This window comes from Echinops telfairi, unplaced genomic scaffold, assembly GCF_000313985.2.
Source record: "Echinops telfairi isolate 266 unplaced genomic scaffold, ASM31398v2 ScPeMD7_20;HRSCAF=75, whole genome shotgun sequence".
NCBI classification, from domain to species: Eukaryota; Metazoa; Chordata; class Mammalia; order Afrosoricida; family Tenrecidae; genus Echinops; species Echinops telfairi.
The window spans coordinates 11,725,896-11,738,204 of record NW_022103917.1 but is presented as its reverse complement, the minus strand read 5'-3'; the positions used below and the strand labels follow the sequence as shown (position 1 = coordinate 11,738,204).

The following is a 12,309-nucleotide window of genomic DNA, read 5'->3' as shown; positions in this document are numbered from 1 at the left end:
TGACCCCGTGTGTGTGCAGAATATTACTGTGTTTCACAGGGTGTTTTCAGTCGTACATCAGCGGGCTTTATTCTGGGGTGCCTCTGGGAGGATGCCACCGCCCAACTTTGTGGCTGGCATTCAAAGGTGTTAACCCAGGTGATAGCACCCAGGGCCTCCCGCTTGTGCATTATGATGGCCATCTGCTCCTCCTTCCAGTCAATGTTTTGCCATTTTTGCTTGCTTTACTACCTAGACTCTTGTTGGCATGCAGCAATGGCGTCCTCACGTGTGCAGAGACCTGCGCCCCAGTGTTTCCCAAGCTGGGTTCTTTCAGAAGCAACCACCGGCCTCTCTTCCAAGGTCCTTCTAGGTGAATCTGTGCTCCAAGGGGGTCATGTGGAGCCAAGCGACAGGAAGACCAAAAAAATGCTCCCAATGAAAAACTGACTGTGCACCAGGAATCCTGACCTCAGCTGAGTCTGCACCTGTATCTGTTTGGGGCCCTCTCCTCTCAATAGGTCTTCACTTGAGAAAAATAGGATCCGATGGGGAATACGATGCTACCTTTTGTTTTGAAAAGCAGGAACATAGACCAATCTGTATTTGCATGTGCTCTTGTGTGCATGAATGTTGGAAGAAAGCATTCAAAAGTAACTGTGAACAGTTGACGCTGAGCGAAGGGTTAACTGGGCTCCTTCATTCCATTTTCCCAGGAAATCTTTGAAACCCCCTAATGTATTTTCATTTTTTGAAACCATGCCAGTATATTGCCTAATCAAAAAGAAAATTAAACAAATAAATATTCAATGCATTAGTGTCACTGATGAAATTGGAAGTCCTCCCTGGCCAGCTCTCATGTTCCAGGTATTTTACACACACACACACACACACACACACACACACACACACACACTATGGATTTCCAGGCACAAAGTACTAGGAATTTAAAAGTAGAAAGTGAAATTATAAAGTATATTATGGAACATATAGTTAATAATTTTTTCCATTAAGTTGTAAAGTGGAAGAACGCTGAGAGTATTTGTGTTTTGAAAATGTTGGAAAGTACTCGTTGGTAGTCTGTCATTTTCCTTGACAGTGCGATCTCTCCCTTGGCCTCTCTCACTCTCACACACACCCTCCTCCAGTAAATCTTGCTTTTACTGTCCATTAGTCAGGTGGACACAAATGGGAAATGAGCACTAGCTAGCTCTGCTATAATTTTGGTCCTCTGATGGCCAGTGACAATTTGTAACTTGTGACGTCAACCACTAACACACAGGACTGAAAGTCAACGCTCAGCACTGTCGGGAGTCTTTATGCTCAGGACTGTTGGGCACTGCCATGGGGATCTAGGCAGCAAGCAAACCCACTGCTATCGGGTCAATTCCAACTCATGGCTCTGCAAGTCTATGGCCTCTGGAATCCATTGCATGGGTCTATGAAACGGCAGCTCTTTTGCCGGTAGTGGAAAGCCCCTGGAGAGGCTAGTGGTCTTGAACTGCTGGCCTTGAGGTTAGCAGCTTGATGGAAAAGAAAATCATTTATAAGGGTCTTTATAAAAACACAAACCCTTCAGGTGCTACTGAGACTTTCACCAAAGCCTTTCTTGGACCCCATGCTCTGAACTACTAAGGTTTTTGAAATATTCGATGTGTCCTTACCCTTTATTAAGAAAATAAAAATTTTTTTTCCTGATAGGGGAAGGGGGCCTGCCAACTGGTTAGAAGCCAAAGAGTTCTCCAGTACACCCTGAATGTAAAAAAACCTAGCAGTTGTGTATTTCATAGTTCAAGTTCAAAAGAAAAAGACAATTTAAGTAATAAAAGGGAAACGGGGGAAATGCAAAGAAAGAAAACAAAATCAGTCCAGAGTCCAGCAAAACTTTCAACAATATTTAATTCGGAAAATGTTATTGGTTTAGAAAACTTGACTGAAAGAAAACAGCTGGGCAGAGTTCAAGATTCTAAATTAAAAACAATCTAACAAGGTCTATGGGGATAGCTCTTTGAGCCACAGATTCATTCCTACCAAGTAAAAGTAATAGCCCTCTAAGCTAGAAAGGAAATTCCTCACAACTGAGGTAGTTACTAAATATCAGCACATTTTCCAAGTGCTCTCAAGGCAGCTTCTAACCAAACCAAACTCAGTGCCTTCGAGTCGATGCGGACTCCTTGCGAGCCTATCGGACAGGGCAGAACTGCCCCTGTGCGTTTCTGAGACTGCAACTCTTTATGGGAGTAGAAAGCCCTCCCTCCCTCCCTCCCTCCGAGAGGCTGGTGGGTTCCAACTGCTGACCGGGAGGGTGGCAGGCCGGGCTCGTCATCACTCCGGCACCAGGGCTCCTTACAAGGCGGCTTAGCGCGATGTGCGATTCATTTCTTCCTTGTATCTAATAGGTTGTGGGCCTTTGTAATTTTGTTTTCTGTCATTTGTTTACAAATAAAGCAAAAACAAAAACCACTCATACACACCAGCCAGAATATGCCTATTTTATTAACATCATGCTTTAATAAATAACTGGCTACTTCTAATAAAATTAAGCCTCTGTTTACAATAGCCCCCAATATTCCATTTTGACCATTCTGCAGAATTTGGTGTAAAAAGGTGAATGAAATGTAGACCCTGAGCTATCAAGTAATTATGTTTCGATATAAAAATAGAGGATTACTCTCACAACTGAAGGTTGAACAATGAACAGAACCAAAATGGAAAAAAAAATTTAAAGAAAAGAACAGCACAAGAAACTCTTCCATGAATTTTTGTGTTTGTCCCCCCACCCCACCTCCACCTTTCGATAGAATTGATTGTGATTGTGATGGCTGTCTAAGGCAGGAAGAGACTCACAGAAAAGGTTTGTCTTTTTTTTTTTTTTTGAGGACTTTTGGTAACTCCTTTTAATGTGACCTATTACAGCCCCATAGCTTTATGAGTTATTATTTGGTAAGGACATATGGAAAGGGTCCCTAAAGGGCCAAGGACAACAGATAAGGCCTTTTTGCCAGTTTACCCGTGTGGCTAAGGGTCAACGCTAAGATGTGGTCTTCTCAGTTCTACCTATTCCCATCTGCCCCCCCCCCAAAAAAACATAACAAAACAGAACAGCAACAAGAACATGTGCAAAAATCGGGGCACCCAGTTCTCTCCAACATGGGCTCCTTGGCTAATAAGGTAGCAAGACTGCAGAGCCTTTCTGATTGGCGGGTAGAGTGGGAGGGCGCCAGGGCAGGATAACGTAAAGACTGACCTAAGACACTTGAGAATTTCTTAACGACACTTGGGAAATTCTTAACAACAAGTGGAATCCCAAAGCAAATGTAGGGAGACCTACACATTGCTCGTGAGTGTTGATTGGCAGCTCCCTAAGCCCCGACTGTAGTCCAATTCTGGCTAGCCCCTGTCTGTGGCTGGGTTTGAAATTGGGACCACAGTCATTAAGGGGACTGTTGGTCACTCATGCTACAGGGATAGCAAATGCCAAGAGGATGAGTGGGGCTTGCCTGGTTAAAAGGGAAGAAAGCAAAAACCAGCCCCAAACTAAGTGTGACCGTGTGAATAACTGGGACGTCCTGAATGCCTAAGATCTTTGGAGAGCACAAGTATCAGGGATCTTCATCAATGGGCTACACTTAAGGATAGGCGAGTTGAAGAAATGGACATGTCTGGGATGTTAGCTTATGTAATTCAACTCAACCAAATGGGTAGTCTGCAGTCTCTACCCATAACTGGCTCGAAACAAAGCATAACTTCTGTCTAGTATTCACGCTTGAAGCCAATCTGGCGAGTGACTCGGAAGTCACATTTGCCTTCACATTCTGTCCTAACAATAAAAAAAAATTTTTTTTTCTAATCACCCCACTTCTCTCCAGATAAGGCAACTAAAATAACAGGGATAAATGGAAATTTTACTGCTTGTTGGGTTTTTCCTTTTAATAAAGATAACGTGATAAATAAAACCTGCTTCTGTACAGCTATTTAATAGTTCAGAAATACGTACATGTTACATGCCAAGAAAGGGACCCTGGTTTTCTTGTAAGAAACAAGGTGAGTTCATAATTAAAAAACAAAAAACAAAAAAAAAGAAACAAAAAAACAAAACAAAAAAGAAACCCACACAAAAACCCAACAATAAACAAACTATCGCGTGATAAAATCACAAATGCACAACTAACTACAGTTCTGTACCTACGCTGTTAGCCACGTTGAGCATGATTCTGGGAGAGCAGGGACCCACTGCCAAGTCCCCTGGACATCCCCAGAACAGAATGAAAAAGAAAATCAGCATTTTTTTAAACCAGTGGCCACATAGTATAAACTGTACATCGTTGTCCATTCATTTAAAAAGCCAAGTCAGGAGGATGGTAGAAAAGTGATAACCGGTGCCTATCAACTCTTTCTGACAATGACCACATTGCCTCCTCCCCAGCTAGGAATTATCTCCACTCTCTGGGCAGCAGCAGGACCAGGAGGCAGAAGGCAGGGAGGAGGTACGGCTGGGCCCTCGGACGAGCCCCAGCATCAGCCACTGCTGTCTTCTCATTGGCGCTCTTTCCGGCATGGTCAGTTACATTGTACTCGAACTCGGACTGGCAATGCTGGTACTCGCAGCCACTGCCACTTCCTTCCCCGCTACTGTCGTCACCTGGGATAAAGACACACAAAGGGAGGTGAGATTGCGGTCGGCTTGTGTGCCTCACAAGGCAAAGTAGAACGACGCTGTCCTTTCGAACCACATGTGCTTACTGATGTCAATGAAGTCCACATCGTTCCCATTGTAGGCGTTCTTCATTTTGCTGGTCATTACGCGCAGAGCCATGATTTGCCGGAGGATCAGTATGTCTGGTTTGCTGGTGTCCACCTGGACCTCCGGATTATTGCCCTGGTTGGCTAATCCATTGCCCGTGACTGCAAACAGGTACCTGCCATGAAAGGGGGACCCCATGAGATGCCTGCCTCCGTGCTATTCTTGTCCACTGGGCACCATTAACTGGGAGGTCTGCGATTTCTAGAGAATTGCTTGGACAGTTTGCATTTTGCTGGTGGAGAGGCCTTATTTCTCCAGTTCCCTGGTGGAAAGCCGCTCTCATTTGCCAGAGCAGCACTCACTTAAATGACTAGGTAGGCAATGGCACAGGGCTCCTTAGACGAAGATAGGACCACTGGAGAAACGGGGCTGCAGAAGGCAGCGCCATTGGACCAGGCCCCCTCCCCACCCCACCCCAACTAAACAAACTTATGGCCATGAAGGAGAGGCCGACTCATGGAGATCCTGCCCCTGTGGGTTTCCGAGACTTGAACTCTTTACAGGAGTATAAAGTCTCACCTTTTTCCCCAGGAGGAGCCTTGGTGGCGCATCAGGTATGCACTGAGTTGCTAATGGCAAGGTCAACAGTTTGAAAGCACCAGTGGCTTCGTGGGAGAAAGACAGGCTTTCTACTCCCAGAAAGAGTTACCCTCTCCGGAAACGCACAGGGCCCGTTCTACCCTGTGCTATAGGGTGGACGGTGAGTCGGCATTGACTCCATGTCAGTGAGCTTAGTTTGTTGCCTTGGAGCAAACCTCAGGCAACAGAGTTAGAACTGTCCACCGAGGGCTTTCTGGGCAGTGTGTCTTTCCAGGAGCTGGTGGGGAGGTAGGAAGCGCCAGCCATTCCTTGAGCAGCCCTGTAAGTCTAAGGTTAAGTCCCACCCGGAACCATTTTGCCGCCAGAGCTTCTCCGTGTCCTTACTACCTATGAGGCATGGCCCCAGGAGGCCTCAGAGGACACCGGAGAGGAACGTGCCTGAGAGTCCCCAGGCACGCTGCCCGGGAGCCGCTGCGCGCAGGCTGACCTGCTTTTGCCTTTCCCGTTCCAGCAGTCATCCTCATTGCCGTTGCCCGCCGCCATCCTCTCGTCGTTGCAGACATTGCTGGGAAGAGCGGACCAGAACTTCTTGGCCTGTTTTAGTTTCTCCTTGACATCGGTCACCTAGGGAAAAACACGGCCCCACACAAGAAAAACATGAGCCCTCCATGAAAACAGCACCTAACCGCCTACAGATGGGCCTTTTCCTCTGTTCTAAAATATGTCCAGGCTAATATGCCGCCAGCCATTTTGCACCTTGGCCAGAAGCAAACGTACAGATCTGTAGTCCCCTGAGAAGGACCTCCGTTCTTGAAATGCAAGCTAGGCGTGAACTGCGAAGACTCGATGTCCACCGTCTTTCCTCTGAAGGACAACCGAGCAGAAACAGCCATCAGACACCGTCTCTTCTCAAGGTCTTCTCGTCTCTTCTTTTATAGCCAGGGTCAAGTTTATACACAAGGCTTTTATAGTCAGGGTCAAGTTTATATGAAGATGGGGCTTCAAAATGTTTGTGGGGAAAGACAACAGACTGCACCAACTTTCTGAAGGCCTCTTATACAGGAGTCCTGGGGACCCCCAAGCTAAGGGGTGGCTGGCAATGGAAAAGCTGGTGATTTGAACCCGCCAGCAGCTTCATGGGAGAAAACGGTGCGACAATCTTTAGCTGTAAGATGACAGCCTGCATCCAATTCCCCATCAAAAATTTAAGCCAAAAAGTCCTGACAGCCTAGGAAACCCCATGGGGTTCTCCTCTGAAATACACAGCTTACCAGGAGCTGGACGAGACTGAGAAGCACAAGGCCTACAGCTGTGTGACAACCACCGATCACTGCTCTCCCTCGTCTGCTCCTGGCTCTTCAAGCTCGTCGTCTGTGACCCATTGTGTTGTTTGTACACCGAGCTGCCCGTGATGGTGAGAGGCAAGCTACTCCAGAGTGGATTTAGTGCCTGTCGCTTTTACAGAAGATTGTCAGTCATTCTCCAGGGGTGTCACCGAGTGGATGTGAACCCTCACCCCTTCAGTCTGCAGTGGAGTGCAGACTGCTTGTGCCCGTGGCACCTCTTACTTCTCTGTTAACATTCGCTTACGTTTTTGTGGCCTTCTAGTGGCTTGGGGAGTTACTCGTTGGGCTGTGAACTGAAAGGTCAAAATTTCGAGACCACCAGCTTCTCGGAGGGAGAAAGACGGGACTTCCTCCTCGCATAAAGAGTTACAGTCTTGGAAACCCACAGGGGCAGTTCCACTCTGTCCTGTAGGGTCGCTATGAGTCGGAATCAAGCCAATGGCAACAAGTGTTTGTGGTCTGGGGACATTTCTGTAGTCTGGTAGAGTCTCTAAGGCAATGTGCCTCTATTTTCTTCCTTGTCTCTTCTTCTGATTGTTTACTTCCTTATATAAATACGCGAAGGACACCTCTTGCTTCCTGTGTCACGGTCTCCTGAGAAGATGGACCTACATATTCATTCATAGCTTCCAGGCCTGGTGACAGGCACATAGTAGAAGCTCTGGAAACGATGTGGGAATGAAAAAGATGTTTTCAGGTAACTAACTCTTGCTGCCCCACTGTTCCCAGACTCTGGTGGGACTTCCTGAGCTAGCAAATGAGAAACAGACATTCTTCACGCAAAAAAAAGTTTCCCCAGACATATTTCTAAATGCATAAGGTGGCCAAACGCAGGATTCAGGGCACACAGACAGTTTCCGGTTCTCTTTCACTCATGCCAGCCAATGCCTGCCAAAGCGCTTACCAGTCTGTCCAAGCTTGTGCCAGCCGCTGTGGTTGGGCGTTCCTCGGGGTGGTAAGGTCGGAAACGAGCGCTGAAGGAACTTTCTGAGATGGACCGGGAAATCCGGCCTGCGGGGAGGGGTTTAGGGGGCCCACAGCCCTGGAAAACCTGCATGGGAACAAGCATTGTCTTGTTAGAAGATCCAGGCCCACACTGGCAGGGCCTCCGGCTCTCCTGCCCCACCAGCCGTCCTTTTACCTTCTGAGACACCTGCACACTGTTCTCCTGCATGTTCATGATGGCATCTGAAATCTTCACATCAATGGGATCCATGACGGATTCGATGTTGAAAGGACCCTCTAACCTCTCAGCCACCATCAGCATCGCATCTGCCGTTGAGGTTTGGAGGAGAATAAGGCATTAGAAGCAATTCGTTAGCTGATTGCCCTCGGGTAATCAGTCTGCTTATTTGAATGGCTTTGGCTCCCAGGTGGGGAGTGGAAGGCAGGTATTCTAATGAATTCATGATTTTTTGTTATTTCAGATTTTTTTCTTTTTAAAAATAACCTTATTGGCATATACTTCATGAACCATACTGACTTAGTCACTCAATCATATTAAGAGGATTTGTGCAATCATCACCACAATCAAGTTCAGAGCATCTTCTTCTTTCTCAGACTCATTGTTGTTAGCTTCCCACCCCCCCACTCCCCCACCGCCCAACCTCCCCTGTCAAGCCCCTGGACAACTATCACTTCAGTTACTGTCCCTATAGCGCTACCTCTCCTGATTTCATATACAGAAGATCGTACAAAAACACAGATAGGGACCAAAACAAACCAAAACCCAACAAGGATGATTAGACAAAGCACAGAAAATCCTCAATTGAAAAGAAAGCAGAACATATTAAAAGCTAAAACAACTTTCAAGTGGACTCAAAAGGAAGACCGGATGCTAAGGTATTGCATTTTGACCTAACTACATCTACCGTGATCTACTTGACAATGCACTCTGCCTGATAACAGGGCTATTCATATCCCTCAACTGTATACCGAGGGAATTCACTGGAGGCTTAATCCACGTGTGGACCCCGCAAGTGGATTTGGGGATTCCCCTGTCATCTGCAGCCTTCTGCAAAACCGGGTGTTCACAATTTAAGCTCTGTTACCATTCCCTCCTTTGGACTTGGATTTTACTATGTACAATCCTTGGCTCACAGAGGCTAGTGTATGAACTCATGATTTTACATCATCTATTTTCATAACACCATAATTGCATTTGGTCCTGACGGAACTCTCTCTAAAATATGAACTGGCCAGATGAGTGCTTGGTCTGTGGCAAGGAGCCCCAGACAGGACCCTTCCACGGTCCCTGCCCCTACCACACCTCAAACACCCTCCTAACGGATGAACCTAAGGCCCGAGACCAAGCAACACTCCAGTTGTCTCCAGAACATTCCTGGGAAGCCTTTTGCTTCACGTCTCTCTGGGATCCTTGTGGGGCACAGGCGAAACACACATATGAAGGCGTTCTTCAGAACCCTTAATGCCTTTTCCAAGGATGAAAGTTGGAACACTGTCATTTTCCTATAAAGTAAACATGCCATTTCACAGCGAAAGGCCCCAGGCTATTTGTCTGTAGGTAAACACACACACACACACACACACACACACACACACACACACTTTTTTTGGAAATTGGAATAATTTATTATCCTAACAAAAGCACAAAGTATGGAGAAATTAGTGCGTGTGAATCGTTTCAGAGTAGAGAACGTTCCACATGAGCAGATTTCCGTTTGAGCACCTTCGAGGAGAGCGAGTTAAGACACGTTTCCACACGGCTTCTGGCAGCCTCGGGCGTCAGTGTGGTGGTGCAGCCCTTTGGTTGGTGTTCTCTACATGTGGAGAGTGCCACAAAAGCCAGACAGACAAAAGAAACAAATGAGACGAGAGGTGGTGGCTGACCCGTGGCTGGTGGCCGAGGAGCAGAGATGCTGAGAGGAGGGCCAGTGGGCAGGCACTAGATGGACAGGCCAAAGGTGCTGACGATGCAGTACATGGTCTTGTTCTCCCAGCGCACCGTGCAGCTCCCGTCGGTGGAGCTGTCCCAGAAGCAAGAGCTCGCCGTGTGCAGCCCGGCTCCGTTCTTCTGCATGATGACACAGGTCGATGGACTTACAGCTTGGTGAGCTGGCTCAGCGTCTGCTCCACGGACGTTCGTGGTCCACTGGTTCACCTTGCTGTGCTGGTAGGCGTTCCCACCGATCACACTCTCGATGGCCTCTTTGACGATGTTACTCACTTCATCGACCCGGTTCTCCTCCGCAGCCTGGTAATCCTCCATCTTCCCTCCCGCGCACACACTCTTTATCCCACTTCTACTTTGAGGGAACAGATGTCCCAAGGGGCAGCACAATGCACCCCTGCGGTCTGTCTTCACTAACTCCGAGGCAAGTCACTTTGCCATTGTGTGGCGAGGTGCACTGGTGCCATCGTGGTGATGCATTAGGCTGCTACCTGGCAGATCAGCAGTTCAGTTCTAAGCCACCAATGGCTCCACGGGAGAAAGACAAGGTTCTATAGTCCCACCAAGAGTTACAATCTTGGAAACCCACAGAGGCAATTCTACCCCGTCCGATGGCGTCACTGTAGTTTGACGGGACTTGATGGCAGTGCGTTTGGTTGTTACCATTCTGTTGATCCCTCCGGGGTGGTGGGGCTTCAGACGCTCGCTGTCATTGCCGCGAGAGCTGTTGTGCAAAGTTGCGAGTTCCTTGGCCACACAATCCCATGAAGGAGCTTCACGTTTGTGGACAAACAGAGTGAAAAGAATGATGGGACTTTTCCCATAACCAGTTTGAAAAGCCCTCACTCGGGGCCAAGAAAAGGCAGAACTGGGTGGGTCCACAGGATGAATCACTTTCAGGAAGTCCCAGTCAGCCACCAGAGAAGGGCACTTTTCCTGAAGAACTCCTCGGGGGCAGACGTGACCCCGTAGCTGAACTTTCTCTCTAGTGGGCAGCCAGTCATTTCTGCACCTGCATACCAATGAATCCCAAATCGGTCGGCCAGCAACCTTTCACAGGTGCAGCCCAATCTCTTCCAGCCAGGGGACATTTCACTCAAGCGCAATCCTGGTGTTCCCCAATCACCACTAGATTTGCATGGAATATAATTTTTTTCCCCGGGGCAGCGAAGAGTAATACTCCATGGCGTTTCAGATTGCCTTGTGGTCCATGCCAATAAGGTTGCCGTTTTGAACCTCTGAGGCCAGGGCAGCCAGTGTGAATCTACCACTGGGCTGTCAGGGGAAGGGAGCGGATGCTTCTAATGTGCTCACCCCACTCTGCCATGTTCCTGTTTGCCCGCCAGGGTGGGGGTGCTGCCACAGCCCAACAGCGCCTTCCTTCAGCGCTGCGGAGCCGTCGCTGAAGCCACCTAAAATTATTATGAATAGATCAATAATTACCCATCCAAAAGGCAGAGGGTGAGACACGAAAAATAACATAAAAAAATCAGCTCGCACGCCTCGTAGCTCCTTGTCTCCCGAGTGGTGAAGAAAGGCCAGGTCACTCCTGTGTTTGTGAAAGGCTGAAAGGAGACATCAACCCATTCTTCTGGCTCTTGGGCGGCTTTGCAAAGTCGGAGACGGCCGGCCATACATACACAAGGGCCTGGGAATGGAGAGCGCAGCCAGCCGGCCCTTTGCATGTTGCACAGCTCAGGAATGTGGGGGTGGGGGGGTTGCCTTCTGCCTGCAGCCCCCCTCCCCCAGCCCACGCTTCCTCTAAGCACCCCTGGGGAAAGTCACGATTAGCTATCAGTCAGGCTCTTCCGTGGCAGCAGCAGCCCCTGATAAGAAGCATCAGGAGAAACAGGGCTCTTCAGCTGCAGACTGTCCGAGCGGCTCCTGGCTAGAGGCAGACTACGGCTCACACTGCCAGGACGGGTGCTGGACAAGTTGCACCTAAGCTTGTGATTCATAGTGGTGGTGAAGTTTCCAGAAGCGCGCGCGCACACGTGTGTGTGTGTGTGTGTGTGTGTGTGTGTGTGTGTGTAGTGAGAGCATTTGGAGTGGTTTCCTTTTCTAAACTTCTCTTGGTTTCATAAAAGCGCGTTCTTAGAAAATGTAGCACAAGCTGTGTCCCCCACTAGGCCCCATTCCTCGTAGAGGTTGCTAAGATTTCCAGTGACCGAAGAAGGGAGACTGTTCAGACTCAGCGCAGCAGATGGAAGCGAGGGGATGGTGACCAGAAGGCAGATTGGAAAAACCCATCATCCCTGGTTACCTTAAAGGGTCTAGCCTGACGGTAGCCCTTCAGTACACTGAGTTGCACCCACTGCAGCCACAAAGCCTCCCCTATTCTCCCACCTGATTACAAGAAAAAAAAAGCAGTTTCTTCACTTAACCCCCAGATAGGATTTAAACAACGGGGAGAGGGTGGCGCTTGACCAATCATTAACTGTAGTCATTTAAAGGGGAGAGAAAAATTCCTTGCACACGGGGAGGGACAGACCAACAAGGGGGAAAACAAAGAACTTACAGCAGCGACTTGTAAATCAAGAAGAAATTCTAACACCCCGCCCCAACAGATTATAAAGCCTTGTGAGCCATGCATTCAAATACCTGAAGATCAGTAATGTTGATTACCTCTGCTCTTCTATATCAGCTTATTGGAACTAGAGCCATACAGAGCCCGGGTGTGTAAAACAAAATGTGGCTAGGGTTATCCATCTTTCTCCGCCCCCCCCCCC

General features: G+C 48.2%; 1 protein-coding gene and 1 pseudogene across 1 annotated transcript in view; both read right to left on the bottom strand.

Annotated features, from left to right (window-relative positions):
* Positions 1–1,853: 1,853 nt before the first annotated feature.
* Positions 1,854–12,309, bottom strand: part of GPC4 (glypican 4) — a 124,274-nt gene continuing 113,818 nt past the window's right edge. Inside the window, exons 5-9 of the mRNA XM_004715370.2 lie at positions 7,811–7,941; positions 7,574–7,720; positions 5,811–5,947; positions 4,723–4,898; positions 1,854–4,621 (exon numbers count right to left, since the gene is read on the bottom strand). Coding sequence (XP_004715427.1) covers positions 4,413–4,621; positions 4,723–4,898; positions 5,811–5,947; positions 7,574–7,720; positions 7,811–7,941 — 800 coding nt within the window. The 3' untranslated portion in view covers positions 1,854–4,412. The remainder of the gene's footprint in view (positions 4,622–4,722; positions 4,899–5,810; positions 5,948–7,573; positions 7,721–7,810; positions 7,942–12,309) is intronic.
* Positions 8,707–10,995, bottom strand: LOC123521488 (annotated as a pseudogene).